Source organism: Trachinotus anak, unplaced genomic scaffold (assembly GCF_046630095.1).
Source record: "Trachinotus anak isolate AG129_WGS33_773 ecotype Australia unplaced genomic scaffold, CSIRO_AGI_Tana_v1 ptg000039l, whole genome shotgun sequence".
NCBI classification, from domain to species: domain Eukaryota; kingdom Metazoa; phylum Chordata; class Actinopteri; order Carangiformes; family Carangidae; genus Trachinotus; species Trachinotus anak.
This window is the reverse complement of record NW_027273890.1, coordinates 1,555,779-1,582,334: the sequence shown is the minus strand read 5'-3', so window position 1 is coordinate 1,582,334 and position 26,556 is coordinate 1,555,779. Positions and strand designations below refer to the sequence as shown.

The 26,556-nt window shown below is 42.1% G+C and overlaps 3 protein-coding genes across 3 annotated transcripts; all 3 read left to right on the top strand.

The window, feature by feature from the left end:
• The first annotated feature begins 644 nt into the window (after positions 1–644).
• Positions 645–1,976, top strand: LOC139614925 (olfactory receptor 11A1-like). Its single transcript, XM_071472611.1, has one exon. The coding sequence runs from the start codon at positions 996–998 to the stop codon at positions 1,902–1,904; it is 909 nt and encodes a 302-aa protein (XP_071328712.1). The 5' UTR covers positions 645–995; the 3' UTR covers positions 1,905–1,976.
• Positions 1,977–5,293: 3,317 nt separating this feature from the next.
• LOC139614974 (olfactory receptor 1D2-like) lies at positions 5,294–6,569 on the top strand. Its single transcript, XM_071472677.1, has one exon. The coding sequence runs from the start codon at positions 5,294–5,296 to the stop codon at positions 6,230–6,232; it is 939 nt and encodes a 312-aa protein (XP_071328778.1). The 3' UTR covers positions 6,233–6,569.
• A 1,313-nt stretch (positions 6,570–7,882) lies between these two features.
• On the top strand, positions 7,883–26,198 carry LOC139614986 (MAGUK p55 subfamily member 4-like). Its single transcript, XM_071472725.1, has 21 exons — positions 7,883–8,335; positions 10,698–10,757; positions 11,832–11,953; positions 12,053–12,130; positions 12,921–13,004; positions 13,089–13,220; positions 17,266–17,347; positions 17,617–17,702; positions 17,804–17,875; positions 19,053–19,249; positions 19,664–19,722; positions 20,169–20,186; positions 20,606–20,647; positions 20,771–20,791; positions 21,442–21,480; positions 21,635–21,802; positions 23,302–23,382; positions 23,609–23,702; positions 23,827–23,935; positions 24,530–24,664; positions 25,156–26,198. The coding sequence occupies exons 2-21, from the start codon at positions 10,727–10,729 to the stop codon at positions 25,339–25,341; spliced, it is 1,836 nt and encodes a 611-aa protein (XP_071328826.1). The 5' UTR covers positions 7,883–8,335; positions 10,698–10,726; the 3' UTR covers positions 25,342–26,198.
• Positions 26,199–26,556: the final 358 nt, after the last annotated feature.

Below are 26,556 nucleotides of genomic sequence, written 5' to 3'. Positions count from 1 at the left end.
GTTGCTACGTTTGGCCATCAAATCTAAATTTCCTATGAAAATGAAAACCTTGTAAATACTTGTGCTGCTAAGTCTGGCTTCCAACAATCTAATGTCAAGAGAAAAGGAAAAAGTCACAGTAACATTAGCAGCTAATTCTGGCCATTACAGTGTTTGATATAGATGTGAAATGAAACAGCAACAGTTACTTCACCAGCCAGTGTTGAGTTCTGAAATGTAATTGATATGACAGAATTAAAAAATAAAGCATAATGATTCAGAAATGAATGGAACGTAAAGATGTAAGCAACCTTAGTGGCTACATCGGCAATGATTGATACTATCTCAGTAAAATAGAATATTTTCAATAACATTAGCTGCTAGCTTTGGTCACTATTAATCTAATGTTTAGATAAAATTGAAAACGTCATTAAGATTAGCTGGTAATATGGTCCTCAGGTTTCTAATGAGAAGATGAAATAAAATACTCCAGGTTATATGTTTTCCTCTCAAGATGAAAAAAAATCAATAACTTTATCTGAGGAAAAACACAATTATAGAGTCTGTTTATCAGAGCCAGAAGTTTATCATATCGAAAACAATTAATTAACAAAAAGTTACTTTTATATTATTTTTTAGTGAAGAAAATGTGATATTGAATTTCCATTATGATGGACCATCTACTGTTGCAGCTTCATCACTCATTGAGTCCCAGAAAACTGTGATGGTGACACACCACCCAGCAAAGAGGTCTACAGCAACAAAACCTCTGAGTTCAGGATTCTGGAGTTCCCTGTAGTTGTTAACATGTTAGTGGAGAGTTTAATGAGATCCATGGAGGATGAAGCAGTCTGATAAAAACACTCCACTGAGTCAAACACTTCACTTCCTGTTACATTGGTACCTGAATGAATAAAACGATCTAATACAGGTAATATGTTACTGCAATCCTCAATGTGAGGCTTGTTGTTGAGTCTGTTCCATGACCTGTCTGTGTTACTGTTTAACATTTTCTGATGGATGATGAATCAAATGGAACATATATAACTCTTGGTGGATACGTGGAGGTGCAGAAATACAGATATCTTTATTTTGTGATCATGTTTACAGTTTATATTCTGATAATCTGCTGTAATTCCACCATCGTGAGTCTTATCGTGATTCACCAAAACCTCCATGAGCCTATGTACATTTTCATTGCAGCTTTGTTAATCAACTCTGTTCTCTACAGCACTAATATCTACCCAAAGCTTTTGATCGACTTTTTGTCTGAAAATCAGACAAGTCTCTTTCAAGCTTATATATATTACACTCTGGCCACTTCAGAGTTCCTACTGTTGGCAGCTATGGCCTATGACAGGTATGTGTCTATATGTAAACCTCTGCAATATCCAGCTATCATGAGAACAACAACAGTCAAAGTCTTTCTGGTTTCAGCTTGGCTTGTTCCTGCTTGTGAACTTGCAGTGTCAGTTGTTTTGTATGCTAATGCGAAACTCTGTCACTTTATTTTGAAAGGACTGTTCTGTAACACTTCAATATACACACTTATTTGTGTGCGCTCGATAGCTTTGTCCATACATGGTGTGTTCATCTTGCTAAATATTGTACTTTTCCCCATGCTCTTCATATTTTTCACTTACACCAAGATCCTGATAACATCCTATAGAAGTTGTAAACGTGTCAAGAAAAAAGCTGCACAGACCTGTTTACCTCACCTGCTGGTTTTAATCAATTTTTCCTGTTTTATTGCTTATGATGTCATTGTTGTTCGACTGCAATCAGATTTTCCGACTGTTGTCCGTTTGATAATGACTTTACAAATAATTGTGTATCATCCTCTCTTTAATCCATTCATATATGGACTAAAGATGAAGGAAATATCTAAACACCTGAGGAGGCTGTTGCAGGTCAAATCACACTAATAAATCTTCTCTGTTCACTAATGTGATGTAGTTTCATCTGTAGTGTTATTGCAGATATTTGGTTTTTATCTACAGGAGTCTAATGGAGGTATTTTATGACTGATACACTGAATCTGTACATCATCAGTTCTCATTGTGGTTCATAATGATCATAAAGTGAGGATAAATATTTTAAATGCTTAAAACCTGTAACAAAAAATGTTGATGTTCGCAGCACATGACTGTGTTTCACAGATAGTTGTTCCTTCTGTTGTTGGTTGTTACAGATTATGATTTAGCACTGTGTGATTTAAACCAATAAAATGACCACCGTAAGAAAAGATAACACAATTGCAAAGTTCTACACTCCTGCTTCTAACTGTACAGTTCACATTTTTGCATATTTTACATTATAAAGATTAGATGAACTACAGCTGTAGTTTGATATGCACATATTTCCAATTAAAAGGTACATCCACCAAGTTTAGACATAAAGGTCGGTTTTTATGTCTTGCTTTGTCCTACTCAGCCTGTGAAAAACAGCTTATTCTTTGGCTAAAGAGGTTTATTTCAAATGGGGTACCAGGGCAGTTACTGCAAGTCATCCAGCTCTTAGATAAACAGTCTGAACAAGTGTCTGTACTCTTGGCAGGAAGTCAAATACATTCCAGTTGGTGTTGGGATCTCTGCAGATGATTTGCAGGTTTGCAGTGAAATGTGAGTGTCGGTGCTTCCAGGTGTGGGGCCACGGTTCACTGCCAGAAAAAGGAAAATTTGAGTTGAGCAAGTGAATTGCTGCCCAAAGTGAAGTTCCAGTATCTCAGCGTGTTGATGACTGAGGGTAAAATAAAAGCATGAGATTCAAAGGTTGATTGACAGTAATACAGGTGCTGTACCAGACCATTGTGGAGAAGAGAGAGCTGGGCTGGAAGCCAAAGGCTGGAGTTACCAGTCAACAGGATGTCAGGCTTATTCACGCAGAGATGAGATGTGAGGTTAACCAGCCCATAACTTTTACACTTTCATAGGAGGTCAAAGAGGTCACAAAGTGAAGTTAATAGAAAGTGTATCCTAAGTGATGGAAAGTATTGTTTTGAGTTGTGTGCGCCTCCGAGGAATTCATGAAAAAAGCAATTTCCAATTACTATGATACAGTTTACTTTGACAGCACCATCATGGCGTACACAGAAGCCCGGAGCTGATGTAAGGATACTGTAATGAGTGTCATTAGTGTCGTCCGCTGTGTGTCACCTGCACCGTGGTGAACAGCGGGCCAGGCCTCAGGGGACAGGCCTGACTACAGCCGGTCTGGAAACAGCTAATTATCACCCGGTGGTCACAGTGAGCCGGCCTCGTGGGACGCTCTGCGAAGCAAACACTTTTACCTCTGTCATCAGAAAGAAGCAAAACACTGTGACTGACTGTGACTCTTAGCACCAGAAAAGTTTTCTTTTCTCTGGCCTTTTTTAACCACTGACGTGACCTTTGTTTGCAACAAAATTAGAGTAAATGAGGATTGAAAGAAGATTTAGAAAACTTTAAGTTACTTTAATCGTAAACAGCACAATTCAAGTCTGTCTCAGTTCAAAGACTGGCAAAGCAAAATCCATTAAATTAAATTAATAGCAGACAATGCAGCACAACCCTCCGGCTTCTGTGATGAACATAACATCAGATCAGACTAAACGTGTTGGACAAATCAAAAAATTAAAACAAGTCCGACCCACTTTTCCCCAAAAAAAGGCTCCAGCAGTAAATAACCTGTAATCAAATAAACATGAAACACGTTACACCAGTGTCCACACAGCGAACCATGGTTTAACTGGTTTTATACACTCACTGAGCACTTTATTAGGAGCAGCTCACTAACACTGGGTAGCTCCTCAGTTCTTCATGTGATGGATCCACCAGAGACTCTGCTCCATGTCGACGTGACTGCATCACATCATTTCTGCACATTTGTCAGCTGCTCATTCAGGCTGTCAATTTCCTGTTCTACCACATCCCAAAGGTGGTCTACTGGATCCAGGCCTGGAGACCCAGCAGGCCCCTGAAGTTCACTGATCACTGTCATGGTGATGAAACCAGTTTGAGACGACTTTATCTTTGTGACATGGAGCGTTATCCTGCAGGAAGTGGCCGTTAGAAGATGGTGAACTGTGGCCGTGAAGCACACTCAGACAGACTGAGACATTCAGACCAGGACTGATATTAAGGTGAGTCAAGAAAACATCCCCACACCATCACACCACCACCTCCACCTGGACAGGTGGGGTCCATGGATCCAGACTCTGACCCCACCATCTACTGATGCAGCAGAAATCCAGATCCATCAGACCAGGTCTTTAGCTGTCCAGTGTTGGTGAACCTGTGTCCACTGCAGCCTCAGGTTTCTGGTCCTGACAGGAAGTGGAACCTGATGTTGTCTCTGCTGTTGTGGTCCATCCACCTCAAGGTTGGACGTATTGTTCATTAAGAGTGGTTATCTGAGTGACTATAGCCTTTCTGTCAGCTCCAACATTTCTGTCCATTCTCCTCTGACCTCTGACCTCTCTCATCAACACAGAGCTGCTGCTCACCGGTTGGTTTGTTGTTGCCTCCATTCTGAGTAAAAAACTGTCGAGACTGTGAGTAAAAAGAAAAGAAACAGTCAAACCAGCCCGTCTGACACAAACAAAGTCACGGTCAAAGTCGCTGAGATCACATTTTTCCTCATTGTGATGTTTGATCTGAACATCCAGTGACCTCAACCTCTTCAAATTTGGCACAAACATTCAATTCATTTGGACACAAGAATGAACTATTTAGAATTTGGTGGTCAAAGATCAAAGGTCAAGATCATGGTGACCTCACAAAACACAGTTTTGTGATATGAGAAGACCATTTGAGGGAATTTCTTTAAATTTGGCACAAACATCTATTTAGACTCAGGTGTCAACTGATTAGATCTTGGTGGTCAAAGTTCAAGGTCACTGTGACCCCACAAAACACCATTTTGATCATGAATCACAAATTCATTCATTAATTCTGACACAATTTAACTCAAATGTCAGAGGTCATCTTCACTGTGACATCATAATGTTCTGCAAAAACACTTCAGGCCGTTATTCAGTGCTGGAATTCAGGAAGGAGAGATTCTGACCAGATTTCCTTGAACTTGGCCCAACCCATGTCCCACATGGATTTCAGTCCACAAGCTGAGGAGATTAACTTTGTTCCAACATGAACATCTACACAAACAAATGAGATCAGAATTCCCAGTGCTTGTGTTGGGTTAGTCTGAATGGGTATTAATACATGGTGCTGAGGGAGATGGAGAGTAGTAGCTACCGTCCACAGTAAAGGATCTGAATGTGAAATCAACTGATTTGCAGTAACTACATAAGGTGCACAGATTTCCTCCTTCACTGATGGATGGTGTTTATAATGTTTCCACAGTGAGAGTCTTCACTCTGGGAGCATTCAGTGACACAGTAAATCACAGAGTTACCGTCTTTTCTCTCACTTCACTGTGTTACTGCATGATTCTGTTTGTTAACGTCCCGCTCATCATGATCATTATCTTGGATGAAAACTTGCATGAGCCCATGTACATTTTATTATGTGTTTGTTGCATTAATGGACTTTACGGGACGACGGGTTTCTACCCCAAGTTCCTGTTCGACCTCCTGTCGTCCTCTCAGGTCGTCTCGTACGGCGGATGTCTCTGCCAGGCTTTTGTGATATATTCATTTGTTTGCAGTGACACATCTATTCTTACAGTCATGGCTTATGACCGGTATCTGGCCATTTGTTGGCCATTGCGGTACCGCTCTGTCATGACGAAGAAGAGGCTCTCTCAGCTGGTGTGTTTCTCTTGGTTGACACCGTTCTGCATTTTCTCCGTTAACATCCTGCTGACGACCAGACTGACGCTCTGTGGTACAAACATTCAGAGACTCTTCTGTGTGAACTGGCTCATTGTTAAACTTGCCTGCCCAGGCATGGACACTTTTGTCAATGATGCATTTGCAATGACTACACTATCTGTTTACACCTGTCATTGGTTCTTTGTCGTTTGGACTTACGTGTATATTGTTAAAACGTGTGTGAAGTCGAAGAAAGACAGGGAAAAGTTTATGCAAACATGTGTGCCCCATTTAATCTCTTTAGTCACTCTCTTTGTCATTGTGGTGTCTGATCTGATGCACATGCGATTTACCTCAGAAGATTTACCTCAGAGCTTTCAAAACTTTGCTACTATTGCTGTTCTCTTTTTTCCTCCAATTATGAATCCTCTGCTTTATGGCTTCAAACTAAACAAAATCCACTGCAGAATTCTGACTTTGGTTCACATGAGGCAAAAATGACCTGTAAGCTTTATCCACTCTGTCAGTGTTTAAAGACTGTTTTATAGACTCCATCGCCCTTATCTCAAAGATCATTGTGTTAAAAGGAATCTTTTCTTCTTTTCCAGACTAGAGGTCAAGTTGAAGCTTTTCACCTGCATGTGGCAGTTTCAGTCATTTACTTTATACTGGATAATTAGACTATAATTAACAACAACCAGAGAATTTACACCATTATGAAACCTGAAGAGTTGTGCATCTTAACACTAAAAATAAAATACTCTTTTAAATAAACTTACAGACTAAGAACACCTGATACACTGTAGTGGGTTCTCATATTAAAGGGAATTGTTTTAATTGAGATTATACCTGCATGTGGTTTGACATTATAACTGTATTTCCTGTACTTTGTGAACAATATTTATTTACACACAAGAAACTTTACTTTCCATCCTGCATGTCTGTGGCCTTTTACTACAGAGGCACAGACAAAAAGTGATTCATGGTCAGTGTATTATAAATATTACATAAGCTTGTCTCATTATTTTTACCTGCACCAAATTAACAGAGAGTTTACACCTTGAAGAAAATTGCACCTTAAGATAAACCTGAGTGGAAAATACAATTGTGTTTATGCTAAATAAAAAAGATCTGTTCTACACTATTGTATGTTAAATATTTTGTCTTGATTTATATATAACATATACATATATTCTTTTTAAGTTGCCCAGTGTTTTGATGGGGCTCTGTTTTTTATGTTCTTGTAAATAAAAAACAATTTATGAATTTATTCATTTGGGAAAATTTTTTTAAAAAGAATTAAATAGATGTAACAATACAGTCTGGGGGCTTGCAGCAGGCAAATCCAGTACTGCTACTGGCCCCTGGTTCTCATCTGTGACACACGTGTTGGACACGTTATTACTTTAATGTTTAAATCCAAACCTTCACCCACTCAAATGATTCCAGGTTGTGTGTTAATACTGTTTGAACATTTTCAGCACATTTGAACAATACCTACGATAATACTGATAACTGTAATCATTTTGGTCACTATAAGCTTATTCTAATTCTTATATTGTTTCATCTCTAGTCATATTCCTGTGTTTTGTTGACCCATCCATCAAACCCCAACCTCCTCCTGACGTGGACTTTGTCGCTCTATAAACTACGTCACCGCACTTTTCCTTTTGCTCCTGTCATCATCACTACGACCACTAGATGTCGCCTAGCAACAAAACCTAACTACGGGTCATAGTAACCTGCTGACAGACGACCTGTGACCTTGTCTGTTACAGGACAGACTCAGTTACTTCAGTGTAAGTTGTTAGTTTTCTGAGCAGTTGTGTTATTGTGTGTGTTGGTTTGTGAGGAGAAGCAGCAGCAGCCATGTTTCCTTACATCTGGTTGTGTTTCACTCCCTCTCTGAAGGATCAGTGTTAATCACTGAAGAGGTGACCCAGTGAACATTACCCTGTGATCACACAGACACACACACACACAAACACACACAGACACACACACACACACACACACACACACAGAGCTGATAACGTCTGGTCTCTTGAAGATCCAGATGTTGCGTTGGGATTTAATGTATCACAGTCACTATTGTTGTGTGTTTGTGTGTTGCCCTCTTAACACTCTGTTTCCTGCTGCTGAGCATGTCGGACCTACTGTGTGTGTGTGTGTGAGAGAAAGAGAGACTAAAAGCAGCAAAGAGTTAAGAAGCTTTGTGATCTGTTGAAGTACTTAAAGTGAGTGAGAGAGCGAGAAAATGACTGAGGATCCGTTACGATGACAGAGTGAGGAGGTAAACACACCGGGACATACAAGGCCCCAGAGAAACAGATGGAGTGAGTGAGAGGAGGGCAGGAGAGGAGAGAGACGGATTTTAAAAATCCCTGAAGAAGGCAATGAGACGGAGAGAAGAGGGAGAGAGAGAGAGAGAGAGAGAGAGAGGTTGGTGGTTGGTGGATTAAGTCGGGTTAGAGAGGATTAGTGTCTGTTTTGGTTTGGTAGTAAAATAACATCCATGTCAGTCACCACTGGCTGCAGGTTCACTTCAGAGGTCACACTCTGAAACGACAGGCTGAGGGAGCCGGACCAGAGGAGGACGAGCTGGTGAGTCTCCTCTTATTTTACACTTCTGACTCTGGTGGTTTGACTGTATGAAAGTGGATGTGTGTGTATGTGTGTGTGTGTGTGTGTGTGTGTGTGTGTGTGTGAGGGAGAGAGAGAGAGCTCTGCTTGAGAGTCCACACTCATGCTAGCAGCTCTGTGAGGCTCACCATCGCAGCACTAACACAGTGGTGACGGAGACGTCATCAGTTCTGCAGGACAGAGGTGGAGTTTGGGACCAATTCTGTGATTGAAATTCTTGTGAGCTGAAGACGACCAGGAGACCAGGAGCTCAGACGTCTCTGAGCAATATTTAAAGTGATGAACAGTCCAGTGACACCAGGTTGTGAAGATGTCGTGTCTGACAGTGAGAAAATATTCCCAGGTACCACATGGTTACAGAACCTTCCTCCAAATAAGGCTGAAGTTTCATGTGTGAAGATCCGCATTGTCACATGTTTTCACTCAATAAATATTCCATGTGTTTTGTGTTTTCCCCAACTCAGCTCACCCTGTCAGTAACTAGATTTGGGCAGTATTCTCTAGGGGAGGATTTTTTGATTCTTGGGCTGAGGATTCAGTAAAAAAAAAACAATGAAAAAAGTAGCTAAGCTAACAGGTTTCTGTGTAAATGCATCACAGATAAAGAAACTTAGAAAAGGGTGTTTTCTGTCTTTTCATCTTCTCAGGAAAAAATTAAAACCAGAGCTGTGACAAGAATTGATTTTTGAATCGGTAGAGAGAGAATCACGATTCTAATGTGAATCGATTTGACAACGACAACGTATAACACAGTGAAGGAGAGTGAGTTGTTGAGATATCACACAAACACCCACTAATATCAACCCCATGGTGGAAAGTCAGGCCTCATCCTTGTGGAGTAGAACTGGTGATTCTCTTCTACAGAGAGCAGCCGAGGTTTGTCCGAAAGGTCACTAGATGTGTCATTGCTAAAGAAGTCTGAAAAGTTGGTCAATCAACCAACAGAGGTGCTAAATTAGCAACATGGCTTATTCCTGCCAGATCATTTTAAAAGAGCAACGGCCAATGGGGAAACTCCAACACTCTGCTGGCCAACCAATGGTGTACCCTCATCAGTCAGTCGGTCAGGACAGGCCCTGCTGTTGCAGCTGAGCCAAAACTCAATTAAAACCGAACGACGTGAGGGCTCAGTCTCTGCTTGGTGAGGCAGGTGTGTAGCAGCAGGATAAATAGATCCCAAGTAGCAATTTAAAAAAGCTGCACACTGTCTAACTGCAGGCGGTGTTTGATTCCCATGTGACAGTAGCAGTCCATGTTGTTTCTATTATCCATGACTGTTCGTTGTTATTATTGTAACCATGACAACCAAGGTCTGGTGCGCCTGCCGCCATAGGGGCATTATTTCAGTGGGTTGTTGGTTGTTCAGGTTGGAGGACTGGTTGTTAAATCTGGTTGTTAAAGTTTTACCCTCCCACATTAGGGAAAAGTCAGACGCCAGTGTTTTAGACTTTATTCATACAATTTTACAGTTGAACAAACGTATACATAGTTATCAAACTCAGAGTTTGAGAGTCTAGTATCTGATACCAGTCCCAGGCTTTAGCATCAGTGTGGGCGATGCTCTGATGACGCTCTGTGAGGCTGCCTGACGTTTGATGACTTTCAGGTCACTGGTTAATTAAAGCTCTTCCTGAGTGACAGTGTAAGTGGAAACGGAAGCTGAGCCAAGATAAGACGCTGAAGAGGAGACGTAACCTCAAATTAGCCCACAGATAGTGAGCTGCTGCTGTAAGAGGAAGCACCAAAATAACACGAGCTGTGTTCAAAACATGCACACAGTGTAGTTCACAACTGAAACTACAAACTGTTTTTGCCATAAAAGGAAAGATTCTTTATTTTTATTTTACCATTTCTTCTCTACTGTAACTGAACCGCTTTGACCCTTGACCCTTTGACCACTTTCCAGCACTTTCCCATCTACAGTATTCTACTTTTTTGGTTTATATTATGATCTGTGAACACTTTTTGCAATAAACCTGCAATTTTTTGTATTATATTTTGTTATAACTCTGTATCACATGTACCTTGATACATTTTATCAGTAGCTTTAGTTAAGCTCACTAGATTTCTCCCTACAGCTTTGCTGTAATTTAACTTTTTCCAGTGTGAAGTAATTTTTTACTTCTAACTTTTAAAGTAGCTTCCCCACGATGACAGTAGATACACAGGCATTTCTGTGTGTCAGTTTCTGACCTGAGGTTTTGACACAGAGACATTTTGTAGTTATGTTGAAAATAGTAAATAATGATGTCAGTGTCACTTGATAAAAGGTTAATGATGTGAACCTTCAACACACTCACAGTTGATTTACATTTGTTTTCAGTGGGAGTTTTTCCTCTGCAGTGGGTCTGGATGATCAGCATGAGACAAGCAATGGAGCACAGTGAGAAACACACACACACACACACACACACACACACACACACACACACACACACACATACACTTGTATCAGCCTCCATTAGCTCCTTCACTGACAGCACTTATTGTTTATTGATTTACTTGAGTTCAGTCTCAACCCTCAACTCAGATCCAAACCCCAACCATGGTTTCATTTGATTTAATCTGATCTAAAACCTAATTCAGATGGTATTAGTGTCTCTCCGCGGGGTCAGGGCCCCTCAGTAATGATAATCCTGCCTGGCCCTATTTTTCACCTCCTGCTCAGGAGAAACCTCCAAACATCTGCTGTGAAACTGCAGATAAATGTATAGACTTAGTCTCCGGAGTGAAATCGAACTCAACTGTACTGAATAATTGAACAAGTGCAACGTGGAGCTCTGAACTCTGTACCCCTGGTCGGTTTTATCCATGGACAAATTTTAATAAAGTTTATTCAAACAAGATAATTGCATCCTCAGCAGTGTTGGTAAAATGGTGAACCTGCTGGATTATATCACTGTGCTGTCCCAACAAGTTCACTGCAGCTGATAACAGACCTGTTAAAGCCATCAGATCACTGAACTGCAAAAACTGCAGGCGACCAAAATGTCTGACCTGACAGAAATCCAAACAATCATCTGAGAGCCAGATTATTGATCATTCAGATGATTAATCAGATGTCATGATCTCAAACTGAGTGTCAATCAACGACCGACAAGTCTAAAATTCTTTCGGCGGGTTTAGAACAAGGTTGGTATTCTTACTCCCTCACAGTGGAGCAAAACATACTCAGTAGACTGCCACAACAGTATCCTTTCACAATCCTGCACAATAAAATACAAAGATAAACAACAATCATCCATCCATGACGGGAAACACTCTGCTGTTTACCCCATGAGAGCTGAGGAGACGACACACACGACAAAAACTTCGACTTCATTCAAAACCTTTGTTCTCAGTGATGCCAGTCATCACCTGGAGTGGAGGAAGCTGAAGTCTGAACCAAATGTTGTGGTGATCAATCCAAACATTAATATTTGAGTCTGACCCTGTGTGTGTGTGTGTGTGTGTGCAGGTGTCAGTGTGGTGCTGTCCAGTGTTGTGGACGACGTCGGTCAAGCCGTGAACAGAAAGGTCAATGGAGCTCAGCTGCTGCATGAATTGCTGAGTGCACCGTGGCTGCACGCCCTGCTGAAGGTACGGCCCGATTCAACAGCTGTGCACTACAACACACTCAGCATCATCATCATCATCATTATCGAGTGATGATATCATTTCCTGTTTTCTCTCATGCAGATGTATGAGTGCCTGTTGCAGTTCCAGAGGTTGACGCCCAGCCCATTTCTGCCTTACGCCTCAGGACTCTCATATGAGGTTTATACACACACACACACACACACACACATACACACACATACACACACACACACAGACACAGTATTTAGATCCTTTACCTAAGAAAAGTACTATATCTATATTGTAAAAGTACTCCATTAGGGCTGGTTCACCTGGTAGAGCGCTCAGTCCTTACTGCAGCGGCCTGGATTCAAGTTCATCCTGAGGCCCTTGGCTGCAGGTCATCCCCTCTCTCTCTCCGGCCTTCTTGTCTCTCTCTTACTGCAGCTACAATAAAGGCAAAGTTTCACCAGATAAATCGTGAGTTGATTGAGAGAAAAAAAAACAAAGCCCAGATTCACTGATCTGTTTTCTGATCTGAGCTTTACTCTAAAATCTGATCTGTAAAATCTTAATCTGAGAAATAGAAACTGTGCACCAAGCACAGTAAAAAGTACATCTCTTTCTAAAATGTGACGGAGTAAAAGTATCAAGCAGCAGGAGTAAAGTACAAGTAGCTCAGTTACATTTCACTGCATCACACAACACACCTACAGTCCACCTGTACACTGAGTACACACCTGTGCAACCTCACCAAAACGTTAAACAATCATCCTGCACTTGATTTATTTTTAGGTTGAAATTTTGCATAAGGAAAAACACACCTGTGATTTGAAGCTAACTGCATGAACAAGCTTATGAAGTCACCTGTGAACAGCACAGCCTCCTCAGCTCACCCTCAGTGTCAGTTCAGCCTGAGCTCACAGTTTATTTCAGTCTGTTGTGCGTTGCCAGTGTTAACATGTGACTCTGTGTTCGTGTCCATCAGATCATGACTGTGATACAGAAGCTGCACCGTCCCTCCGCTGACGCCAGAGAGCTCTACAGCCTCCTCAGCTCCCCACACATCCAGGTCTGTCAGTCATTCACACTCTGTGTGTGTGTTCCTCATATCTGTTCCCACACCTGTCTCTGTGTCTCTCCACCTGTCTGCCAGGCCCTGCTGTCATCCCACGACAGTGTAGCCCAGGCAGACTATGGTCCTGTCTTACCCCCCCTGCCTGATGAGTTACCTGAGGATGAGGAGGCCATGAGGATCGTTTGTCTGGTGAAGAACAACCAGCCGCTGGTGAGAAAGAAGCATTTTTCTTTGTACTTGTAATTCAGTTCATAAGCATCAGCTTGTGAAACACAGGGATTTATTGTTCACACAAAGCCCCTGCGTGTAGACTATTTGTGTGACTGTAGTATCTCAGTAGCAGTAAAGTGTTACTGGTTTAAGCTTTCCATTGTAGAAAAGTGCAGTCTGTGTTTCAGTCTCCTGGACTGGTCCATGACAGGGACTAAGAAATATTCAAATCTGACAAATCTTTTTTTTTTCACCACATCTGCAAGAAAATGCAAAAATGCAAAGACTTGAAAACTCTAGTTTTCATTTCTCTTGCATAAGGAGGAATAAAGTTTCTCATCTTTCATTGACTAAGAATGGAGCAGGGCGCAGAGCAAGTGTAGGAGACGGAGTGGGAGTGATTCGTAGCCGATGGAGCAGCCTGCGTCGCCTCACGCTGGAGCGCCTTGTCCCTGCCAGGAGGGCGTGGTCAGGGGAGGAGCTTCGAGTGACTGAAAGTGAAGCTAGGCTTTTGCCCCTCCCCAGAGGAGACCGACCACACCCCTTTCTCCCCCGCTACCAGTCAACAGGAAGTTGCTGTTTGTGTCCAAAGACCGCAGAGCCATGGAACAAAAGGCTCAACCAATCAGCTCCCTCGGTCTTTAGCTCCGCATCTTGTAGTGGTAAGAGGAGGAGGAATGGAGGATGACAGTCATCTGATCATTTCTTCATTAAGTCTTCATTCATCTGATCTGTCATCAAAGACATCCAGTCACCAAAGGAGCAACAGTGAAGAAGTGTAAAACAGTCTGTCCATCAACCAGGGGCCAAATTTATCACAGTGGCTTGTTAGGAATAAATAAATAAATACAATGAGTTATTAAAAAATTATATGTGCACATTATCGCAGCTGGAACTGTACGGGCAATAAAAATCAGATTTATTAGGCTATTGCAAAGATGATTGGTTGTGACAGAATCGGCCCTAAAAGCTGAATTTTCCCTGTCACTGTGAGAACCTCAGTTTCTGTCGGGAACCTTTACTCGTTTGCATCAAGCTAAATTATCTAATTGATTTGAAACAGCATTTTTTAGTGAGCTCAACCATCAGCAAACACAGTGCACACTATGGTAGCATCAACACAAACAGGTTAGGACTCCTCAGATTGGCCGAGATGATTTCCTGACTTTTTATTCTCATCCTCAAAGAAGGACCAATTTATCTCACTACAAATTTTTGGTGAGTTAGGACTGAATTTCTACTTTGAGCTGCTTGATAAATACCGGTCCAGTGTCCTTAATAATTGATCATGTCTCTCCTGTCATTCATTCATCCATTACTGCATTTTCCCATTCATTTGTCTTCCCACCCGTCCAGCAAATTGGAAGGAAGACGGACAGTTCATCAGCAGTTCATCCATCGTTTATCTTTCAAAACACACACTTCCTCATTATCACCGACCTTCAGTTGTCACCAAGATGCCTCATTTTTTCTCATCTTACCATCACTTTGCTCCTTTTTCAGTTTTTCCTTACATTGCTCTTCCTTCTAAATTTTGTGTAGTTCATTTTTCTCTTGGCACAATTTTTGCCAACTTTTTGTCTTGTCTTCATCCTCCTCTGCACATGGGTGTTTATTTTCAGAAAAACCCAAACCCAGTGATGGAGAAGGTGCCTCTACAGGAGGAAGCAGTGATGACTACGCCTACCCTCCCCCTCCTGTCCCAGCTTACAGTCTCAGCCTTCCCAGCTCCCCCATATTGTACAAAAAGCAGGGAACAGGGGCACAATCAAGGACCATCCCCACACCCGGCAGGGCTCCATCCTGTCCTGGGATCAGCCTTCTTAGAGCCCACACAGCACCATCTACTCCTGCAGCTCAGCGCTCCACTCATAAGCAGGGTGTTAGCACTCTCCCCACCCCTGGCAGGAAAACTGGACCACTTAACAAACACAATGAAGCGCCTCCAAATCGTCCTTTGATGCCCTACTACGCTACCTCTCCTCATCACAATGGATGGCAGAATCAACCAAATCAGACACGAAACAAGCATCAGCAGCCGGAACATTGTCAGCATCCTCAGCCTCCTGAGTTCTCCAAACAGTGCAGCGTGGACGAGCTCAGGTCCACTGTTCAGACGGTGGCCAGCAGCATCGAGCACGGCACTCAGGATGTTCGCCATCTTGGCCAGAAGATGGTTGCGGCAACAGAAATGATTACAGACAGTGTGGAAGAGAACGCCCAGGCGCTCAACCTGCTGGCTGAGGTGGTTGACAAGCTCCAGGGGCTCATAGTGGCCAGCAAACACCCCGAGTCGTCACCTCCACAAAGGCTGAAACACCACACTCCTCCCCCACTTCCTCCAAGGGTCTCCTCAATCTCTCCAAAAGTGGTCCGCAAACCTCCTACACCTTACCCGCGGTATCGCTCATCCTCCTCTTCTTCCTCTTGCTCCTCCACATCTGCCAGTTCCTGTGCAGATGGCTTTCCAGCATCTCTGAGTCCAAAACGAATGAACGGAGGCTGTAAAAGGACAGTGGTGACTTTCGGTACCACCCATAGGGCAGGTGTTAGTGGCAGTAATGGACAGGTAAGGTTCAACAATGGATCAGTTTCTGGAGCTCCTCCGGAGGACAAACAAGACTGTCAGAGCACAGGCTGCTTAACAGCCAAGAAGAAGAAAAAGAAGAAGTAGGCCGAAATCAAACTGTCTCCTCTCCTGGTCTCCTCTGGTACTGGAAATAGACAATAAAACTGACCAGTAGTTATTTAGCTTTTTGAATATGACAAGATCATCTTTCACAAACAAGAAATCACGCTGATGTAGATGTAAATCAGCAACAACGTTTTATTTTCAACAGTACACCAGAAACAGACTTTTATCAACTCTCAGACAGAAAACACTTTTGAGACCCTGGATCTCATCATTTGAGGTGGAACTCACCAAATATATAAAGGTACAGAGAAATTACATTCCCTCAATCCACAATCCCCATTTCATCCAGCTATCCTCAAAATTGTGACGATCATCATCATCATCGTCATCATCATCGTTTATCTTTGACCTTTTTCTCTTTTCAGACTGTTTGCCCATATGTTAAGAGTGGGATACATGTCATGATACTCTGAGTCCAAGCCTTTCTTATGCAACTGCAGTGATCACAGTTATCTAAATTGGTCTAGAATGAGTAAATAGAAGCATTCAAATCCTTGCTTTAATGCACAGAAGGATCCACTGGGACAGTAGTAGCTTGGTGAGAGAGCAAGGTACATTTGGGTGTCATCTGCATAATAACAGCGCAAAGGGGAACTGATTTTCCACCTCAGTGTGTGTTTCCATATGTTGGAAAGTTTTGCTGCATATATATGCATATATGCATTTAGTGTCTCCAGAGGGAGCTGTGGGAAGTCTGATAAATGTCCACAAGTGAGTGATATGAGTCAGCTTTGGTTGGGTTTGAAGATGACAAGTTTGAAAAGTAAAACAAACTGAGGGTTTCGCATTAGAAACATTGTACCCCCCTCAGCTCTGCTGCATGATATAGGCTAGATTAGTGCTTTTTAGCATAACGCCCCAATCTCTGACCCAACTGTTGGTGATCAAGTTGCATTGTGGTCAGTGTAGGCGCCCAGTTTTGACCAGGAAGAAAAAAGGTGTGAAATAAAGAAAACAATGTCTCTAATTCTGTGGATCAGTTTTGATCATTTTATTTTAAACTATACATCATCTGACATGTAAACTTTGCAGAATATGTAAGGAGGATTAAACAAAAGAGGTCTAAGAATTGAGCCTTGGGGAACGCCACACAAGTTCCCCAGTCACAGGATGTACTATAATTACTTACTACAAATTGTTCCAGTAGTTGAAATTAACAGGGGCGTCCTGACCCTGATTGGATTACAGCTTTAAAGGTTTCCATCAACCACTGCTTTCATCCAGCCTTTCATCTGTATCCCCTCAACATTTACATTCCCTGTATGTCCCCTCTCTTCACACAGAGCTGCACTAAAACCTGGTAGTTGCTATTAAAGGTGGTTAAATTTGGATTAACTGTCTGTGTGTCAGGGGGCAACTATAAGGAGGGACGAGGAGACTGGAGAGATCTACATTGCCAGGGTGATTCATGGAGGACTAGCCGACCGCAGCGGTGAGATAAAACTTTATAATAAAAAATACATAATAATAAAATATGTGTGTATGTGTGTGTGTGTTGTGAGAGAGGCATTTGCAGACAACACACTGCAAAAGGTACAATATAAAGGTACAATATTATCCAATTATGTATTAAACATGGTCAAAGTGTGCAGTATGATGGCTTAATGTGTGATTGTGTGTGTGTGTGTGTGTGTGTGTGTGTGTGTGTGTGTGTGTGTGTGTGTGTGTGTGTGTGTGTGCGTGTGTGTGTGTGTGTCTCAGGCCTCCTCCATCCTGGTGATATGTTAGTGGAGGTGAACGGTAACCCTGTGGTGGGTCTGGAGCCAGAGCAGGTCATCCAGATACTGGTAGGTCACCAGAGTTTGGAGTAAAATGTTTGTGGGATGTCAAATTGTGTGATGTAAATTTGATTATTAAAATAAGTCAGTCTTTATTGTTTGTGTGTCAGATCAACTCCCAGGGAACCATTCTGTTTAAAGTGATTCCTAATGCAAGTCAGAGCAGCAGCAGCCACAAGCCGGTAAGAAACATCCACCACACGTCCTCTGCTGCACAGTGATGGATGATATCACAAGTAAATACATCTTCCATCTGTGAATATAAATATAAGAATCACTGTAAAATTTAAACACTGTTGATATTACAGTGTCTCTTTATGAGTGATAAAGATGATAACCATGGTAACCTCATGGTTTAATGTCACAACTCTATGAACTATGGGTAATTCCCTCAGACAAAGTCTGCAGAAATGCAGACTGACAGAAAGTGTGCAGAGATCCCTCATGGACTTGATGGTTTTACAGTGGGACAGCACCAAGTCCTCGTGGGGATGCACCTCAAAGTCTGAGTCCTGTATCTCAAAAGGGTTCAAACTCGAAGCTTTTCAAATCAGAGCTCAACAGTGACCTCTGCTGGTCCAAGTTAGGAAAAACACTGTGATGCAAAATGTTTCACAACATGAATCTGCTTGAAGCAAAAATGAATGAATTGATAGAACAATACATGAATGAATTAATGAATAAATAAATTGATACATGAATAAATAAACCAGTTCCATTTTAAACTCCATGTAAGTGAAATACAAGAAAGATAATATTTTACATGTGGATTTCTCCCTGTTGTAAACAAGTAAAACTCATGAAAAGAGGAAGTAGATAAATGCAGGTGGATGCACACACTATATATTATAGTATAATGAATAATGTAAGAAGTGTCTGTGGAGCATGGGGAGAGGCTCTGGTGCTTATTTTAGCAATCCACAGTAACCTCGACCACCCACCAAGAGTGGAGCTCCGTGTTTCACACATATTTAACCCTTTGAATCAGATTGCGAAGCAGTTACATAGATGTGTGTGTCTGCCGTTTGAAGTTTGAGTCTACGTCCAGGTTTAAAACAGTCTGTGGTGTGAAACCAAGCTTCGGACATCATTGGTCACGTGACTTTGATAGAATGAATGTGATACAAAGCTTCACTGAAAATAGATTCATCTTTTTGTCACACACCTGAGAGCTTCAGTGTTACAGGCCAGCTTCTCTGAAGCTCACTGATCAACATGTTTCATCTCGACTGGAATTTGTGATTTTTCTGGAGAATCATGTGCTGAACCTTTTCTTGGTGACTCCCTGAGTCTCTGTACAGTCGCTCCTGTCGAATCATTCACTTTTTTTCCTGTCTTGAATCTTTCTCTGCCTCTCAGGTGTACATGAGGGCGATGGTGGACTACTGCCCCCTGCAGGACTCCTCCATCCCCTGTCCTGACGCAGGAATGCCATTCAGCAGAGGAGACCTGCTAGAGGTGGTGGACCAGTCAGACGGACAGTGGTGGCAGGCCAGGAAGCTGCCCTGTGCTGTGTCCTGCGCCGGTCTGATCCCCTCAGCCAGCATGCTGAAGAGGTGACACCGCACACATCCTGACACCTGCTGGGTCTAAGACCTGACGTTATGAGCTTAACAGGAGAAAAAACTCTCACTCTCCTCAGTCCCAGCAAATCTCAAGAGCCAAAACACTGAACTGTAAATCTGTTTGACTGCAGCAGCTGGTTAGATTTCTGAAATGTTCTTTTCCAATTTTACATTTTGGTAAAATTTCAAGTTAAATAAATTCAGCTGAATATTTGATTTCTATGAACATCATGTCGGTTTAGCTCATCACTTCATGGTAATGCAGCTGTAACTTTAGGGTGTTTTGCTGCTGACTTTTGTCTCTCAGGTGAACTGTGGGTTCCTGCTTCTTTAATTCAATGGAAACATTTTGTTTTTAGCTGCAGTTCAACATCACATTTATCATCTCTCTCTGTCTGTCCACAGTAAACAGAGGGAGCAGTGGTGGTGTCAGCCGTTACAGGTGCATACCTGCATCAGACCCTGTGAGGACTCTTCATTATTATCATCATTATCACTGACAATGTTTCAATCCCCAGACTGGCAGAATGAATTTGGTTTATTCTTTCCATTCTGTGTTGAAAACCACAGACCCTGGCATTATTACAGTGAATTATTCTGAATTAGCCAAGAGGCTGTTTTCATCTGTTCTCCCTGCACAGATGTTGTAAAATCTCTCTAAAAGACTGTATAAAGTTTTCATTTAAAAGAAGTCATTGTGTTACCTATTGATGGAATCCCCTCAAGGCCTCCTGGGGTCCCCAGACCCCCTTTTGAGAACCACTGCTCTAAGCCACTGAGGTGAAGTCAGTCACACCTTGTTAGACTCAGGTTTCTCCTCATATGTCCACCTGTCTGTTGACTGTGACGTTAAAGCAGCAGGAGTCTGTTTTAACAGTGTCTCTTCTCTCTGTTAACCTGCTGACCTCAGTGACCCTGGCTGATGACGGTGGGTGTGATGCAGCAGAACCACACACACACACACACACACACACACACACACACACACACAGTTCACCAATACAGTATCTGCTGTGTCTGGTTGTTTAGAAGTAGTTTGGGTGGACCTGTGACTCAGTGAATTTGTCATCTGTTTTGTACAGAAGCCCTGAAGGGACAAGTGAGAAAAAAGTCTGATCCAAACAGTTTTCTGTTCTGTGACTTAAGAACAGGTTAAAAATGTTTTGACATTGTTTTGTGATCATGTTCATGTCTTGCTGATGTCACTTCCTGTCACAGTAGAAGAGAATTAAATCTTCTCTCCTGAGTTTGTCATCATGACACAACATTCACAACTCTTCACAAGCCTTCTATCATACAACATACTGTGTTTGGTTGCCATGACGTGTCTCTTTTCATCTGCTCTAGAGGACGATCTCCCACATGCTGATGACAAGCACAAGCTAACAGGTAAAACATGTCAGATATATGTACATATAAGTCTACAGTACATATAAAAGTTTTTTTTTCTGTTGAGAGAAACCATCATCCATCAGTGCTGTGGAAGTGACTTTTGTTTTCTCCTTTCCACAGATCTTGAAGAAATAAATTTTGGTAGGTAAGTCTGATTAGTTCATGATCAACATGCAGATAAATAATTGACGTTGCATGTTGATCACTGCTGAACAGGTTTTTTTTAGGTAATTAGCTGTTTTTATTGTATGTTCTATGAGCTTTCGCCATTTATATAGTAAATATAAATAAGTTATTTTATAAACCACACTTTTTACAAATGTGACCCATCTCAATGTCAAATATGGAAGTAAATAATATATAATGCAATGAATAACATGGTGATAAATGACATTAATTATATTTTTAATAACTGAAGCTTGTTTTTCATTGCAACATGAATTATTAACGTGATGTGATTTTAATGTGGCAATCGTTCTTATCAAACACAAACAAACATATTATAACATAATATACATATTTGCCTTTTAAACAAGGCTAACAACAACATGTTTGAATTTAATCATGACTCAGTAAATGTACAGAGAAAAACCAAACATACATAACAATGTGTTTGGTTTTTCACTTTATTTCTTTGTTTGATTAGTTTTATGTGGCATTTTATATCTGGTATATATAATAATAGTTGTCTATGTTAACTTTTGACTCGTGTGCTGCATGAAAAGTTGAACAAACTCCAGAATATTTTAAAGTGGCTTTAACCTAAGAGTGTGAATGTTTTCCTGCTTCAGACGAGGCTGACTCTGATGTGACTGATGGGATCTACCTGGGTGAGACACATTCAGTTCGTCTTAGTTCAACTGACCTAAACAAGAAGAATTAAAAATGTGACGAAGAAAACATTTAATTTGAGTATTACATCCCTGTGGGATATTGTGACAAATGTAAATGAGTCAATGAGTGAACGTATGAGCCTCTCCTCAGCTGGTTTCCGGAGGAGTTTCCGCCTCTGGAGGAGGACGTCCTACAGGAGGAGACGACAGTCCTGCACCTCCTGCTCGCCCAGCAGCAGCGCTCTGTCTTCCCCCTATGAGGAAGTGGCTTTGTACCAGCGCCCCCCGCAGGAGAACCACCGCCTCATCATCCTTGTCGGTGAGAGAGGAAAGTCGAAAGCACTGTCCCTCCCTGCCCTCTGATATAAACCATAGGAGTGCTTCCTGAATTAGCACCTCCACAGCAGCAGGAGCTACGCCACATATCACTGCTGAAAAAGACATAACTGACTCTTTTATAATGTGACAGTGCTGTGGTAAAAGTTTGGTTCGGTTCGGGTTGAAATAAGAACTTCCTCAAGGTTATAAAAAGATTGTGGTCATGGTTAAACGAAACAATGGCTGTGTCTGGTCGGGTCTGTGGGAGATTTGTGTCACCAGCTATGCCCACACTTACTGTTGTGTCGCAAAGCGTGGCTTTTGTCGCCTAGCAACCTTAACAACAGGTGATTTTTTTCACAAAAATTTGAGGTTTTAAGGCCCTTGGTTTGAACAGTTGTACCGTTACTGTTAAACTAAGCTGAAACACAGTACTTACACTTAAAACTGTAATCCTCGAGCTCTCTGTCAGTGTTGTTTACTGCCATATTATTTTCATAATTGGCGCATAATGAATCTTGGGATAATTTGGGCAACAAAGGATCCTCCTGCAGTGTTGCCCAGGAAAAGTAGGATAGACTTCTTAGTTGCATTTGCAGGAGCCTTCAAAATGGGACAGCCTAGTTGTGCCACTGTGACTGATTGGTCTTCAAATGTAGCCTCTGGAACATATGGTCCTTGAATTGGGACACAGCTAATGCTGATTATTTGAAACAGAAAACAAACAGTGGTCTCCTGTGTTGTCTTGTCATAATTACTATGACCACTAGAGGGTGCTGTCACTTGAATGTAAACAGTTTGGGGGTATTTCGGCTGCTAGATGTTGTTGAATGATAAAGTATAACAGTGGGTTGTAAAAAGATGCCGCACAAACAAGCTATTATGGGGTCGAGCCAGTCTCACTTCCCTGAAAAACAGCTTTAAAGGGACATTTTCCACACAACAAACTTGTCAGAAGCTGGTCTGTGCAGCCTGTGAAAACAGTTCTCTGAAAGAGCTTTGTCAAGTCTGAGGAAAAAAACATTAAAGTGAGGAAAAGAAAAAGGTCGAAAGTTGACTTGAAGTTTTTCATTTCTCTGCATTTCAAAAGATGAATTATGTTGGCTGCAGGGTCTTTTGATCGCCCCATAATCAGCACTTCAGTTTTATCCTCATGTAAATGAAGAAAGCTCTGGGATGACGAGCTTCTCGTAGGGTCCAGGCAGCACCTCAGCTCAGTCAGTCTGCAGAGATCATCAGGTGACGGATAAGTGAGTGTCGTCAGCATAGAAGTGAAAAGACAAATGGATGGAATACCCCATCAAGTTATTTTGTGGAGGTTCTATATTCCACCTCTTACTGTGAAACATCCTGCTCATATTATCGACCAGTGTCCCAGTGTTTGTCCAGCACCATCATTGTATTAACACATTATTTTGACTAATGATTTTGTCCTGTGCTGTCCCTAAAAGAATGGAGGGAATTCTTCATCCCTTGTTTTCCTCCTCCTCCTCTGGACAGGGGCCTCAGGAGTTGGAGTTACTGAACTGAGGAAGAGACTCATCAAACTGAACCCTTCAACCTTCCAGGGACCCGTACCTCGTACGTCCCCCCCAACAAATTTAACACATTCAATCTAAGAGTTTCCACAAGTTAAAACAAGCCTGTTTGTATGAATGTACAATTATACAAAAGACATAAGCAACTACATGTGATAGTGTGTTTTCAAGTGTTGCAGATAAGACGTGTTGTTTTGAGGAGCTTGTTGGTTGGTGCTGGACTGTGCTCATTGTCACACTGTGCTGCAACTGTCGTCCTGTCTCATTAGACACCACCCGTCCAATCAGAGCAGGGGAGCAGACAGGAAGAGAGTACCACTTTGTCACCAAGGAGCTGTTTGAGTACATGGTCTGTAACCACAGGTGAGCTTTTAGTTACACTCTTCACATGGTTTAAACTGTGTTTCGATTGAGCTGCACCATCACAGTCAGTAAGTCGTCCAGGAACTGTAGACTCATCTCTGTGTATGTGTGTGTGTGTGTTCAGGTTTGTTGAGTATGGCGAGTGCAAAGGCCACCTGTATGGGACCAGCACCGACGCCATTGATGATGTGCTGAGACGAGGACGGATGTGCATCATCGATGTTGAGCCACATGTGAGTTTCATTTAGAAGCTGCTAGAAGACGAAGAAGAAGAAGACTGCAGGCTTGTTAACATGGATGTAAAAAATGAAAAAATGTTGAAAAGGAAGAAAATTCCCTGGACATATTTGTTAGACTTCCATGATAAACACAGCACAGTGTGAGACAAACATAACTTTGTTTGTTTACATGGGACCAGATGAGTGCTGATTGGTTACTTTATAACAAGGCTCTGTCTCATAAGATCCAAAATCATGTTGTCATATTAGTGTGTTGATTTTTGTTATAAGTAGACAACACGAATAACCAGCTATCAGGCTCCTTCTTCAGAGACAGATATTAAAGGACTATATGATCTTATTGACAACAAATCACATAAACAGAACCAAACAATGTATTGATTAAACACTGTCTGTGTCTCAGCTCTGAGCTCATTGGTTCCTACTGAACATGTACATTTTTAAAAACACAATTTTTCATTAAAACTGCTCATCATTGTCATTTTTAGCTAAAGGTTATTTTAACAGGAGGAAACAGCGCACTTGTTGGGACTATTTTCAGCTGTGGATGAATACATAAATCCCAGATATGCTGTTTTGTTGTTGTAGAGCATTCAGCCACTGCGCACAAGAAAACTGAAGCCGTATGTGATTTTCATCAAACCCCCCGGCCCCGAGAGTCTGAGACAGACACGAAGAGATGGCCGAATCATCACCAACTACACCGTCAACAGACCTTTCAAAGTAAGAGCACCGGCCTCCACCTGCACCATCAGTCAGCCCCATTATCACACAACTGTATTTAGTTTCTTTTCACATTGAACGGAGTGAACTCACACACACATCCTCAGGTCACCTGATCAGCAGCTGGTTCTCCTCAGGTGTTCTCACATTAGAACCTTTAGCATGAACCGTAACTCACCTGGATGTGAAGTCAAACACCTGCTGATTTAGCAGAAACAACACTGGAGATGATGCAGGAGGTGGAGACAAAGAAACGGTTTGTTTGTTTGTTTGTGTGTTTCTTGTTTGTCAGTTAGCCTGGTTCTGTCCACAGGAAACAACAACCACCTCTAAACTCACTGATTATCACGTTAGATCTCGTTTGTTTAATCTGTGCAAACACTAAAATGTAAAAGCTTCACACAGGGGGCAGATAATTAACAGTGAACCAAACACAGACAATGGCTGTTCAACACTTAACGAAGCATGGGCTCACGTTTCTCCTCCTGCAGGAGGAGGACTTTGTGGAGCTGGAGGAGGTGTCCCGGCTGATGGAGGGAAAGTACAGACAGTTTTTCGACACCGTGCTGGTGAACGACGACCTGCAGGACGCCTGCATGCAGCTCTGCTCCATCATCCAACAGACTCAGGACGAACCACAGTGGATCCCTGTCAGCTGGAGCCGAGCAGAGGAGTAGAGAGGAGAGGAGAGGAGGAAACAAGGGAGGAGAGGAGAGGAGGAAACAAGGGAGGAGAGGAGAGGAGGAAACAAGGGGGGAGAGGAGAGGAGAGAAGAGGAGAAGAGAGGACAGGAGAGTAGAGGAGAGGAGAGGAGGAAACAAGTGAGGAGAGGAGAGGAGGAAACAAGTGAGGAGAGGAGAGGAGATGATGAAACAAGATAGGGGAGGAAAAATGACTGCTTAGTTGTGACATCACAAAGTCACAGAAGTCCTGACGGCTGGTTTTAAGGCTCAGTTTCTGAATACAGGCTGTGTGCATTTCTCTGTGGACTGAGGCTTTGATACTTTCACAGTATTAATATAGAACCTAGACCTGCTTTATAATCACAAACACATGGACATTGCCTTTAGACTGTGTGGAGCTTTAAACTCCACAGTCAGGTTTAACTCAACCAGTTTCTTTCAGTGCACCTCTACTACACAACAACAACACACGTTCATACTGTACATGTGTTAATTAAAGATCAAGATGAAATCATGTGAGTGTCTGTGTCTGTGTCCACCCCCCTCACTCACCCCTCCCCCCTCTCTGTGTCTGTGTCTCAGGTTAATCCTGAGCAGGGCAGATGCAGCTCAGCCGATTTAACAGGAGGATTAGTGTCTTCTCTCTGCATCATTCAGCTTCACTGTCATCCATACAAACAGCAGTGTGTGTGTGTGTGTATGTGTGTGTGTATGTGTGTGTGTGTGTGTGTGTGTGTGTGTGTGTGTGTGTGTGTGTGTGTGTTTGTGTGTGTGCGTGTGTGTGTCTGCTTGTGTGTGTGTGTGTGTGTTTTTGTGTGTGTGTGTGTTTGTGTGTGTGTGTTTGTGTGCGTGTGTGTGTCTGCTTGTGTGTGTGTGTGTGTGTGTGTGTGTGTGTGTGTGCATGTGTGTGTGTGTGTGCATGTTTGTGTGTGTGTGTTTGTGTGCGTGTGTGTATTTGTGTTTGTGTGTGTGTGTGTGTGTGTACTTGTACTTGCTACATAGTAAGGACCAAAAAAACTATTTTACTAACAGAGTGAGGACATTTTGGGAAAGTGAGGACATTTTGGCCGGTCCTCACTTTTTGAGACACCTTCAAATCACATGTTGAGGGTTAAGACTTGGTTTTAGAGTTATGGTTAGAATTAGGTTTAGGTTAAGGTTAGGGTCAGGGTTAGGCTCTCAGGTGTGATGGTTAAGGTTAGGGTAAGG

Excerpts from the sequence above, each read along its gene's own strand:
- LOC139614925 (XM_071472611.1), top strand. The coding sequence starts at position 996 with ATGGATGATGAATCAAATGGAACATATATAACTCTTGGTGGATACGTG.
- LOC139614974 (XM_071472677.1), top strand. The coding sequence starts at position 5,294 with ATGGATGGTGTTTATAATGTTTCCACAGTGAGAGTCTTCACTCTGGGA.
- LOC139614986 (XM_071472725.1), top strand. The coding sequence starts at position 10,727 with ATGATCAGCATGAGACAAGCAATGGAGCACA. Across the intron at positions 21,481-21,634 it reads GACTGATGGGATCTACCTGG|CTGGTTTCCGGAGGAGTTTC; the intron begins GTGAGACACATT and ends GCCTCTCCTCAG. Across the intron at positions 24,665-25,155 it reads CCGTCAACAGACCTTTCAAA|GAGGAGGACTTTGTGGAGCT; the intron begins GTAAGAGCACCG and ends CTCCTCCTGCAG.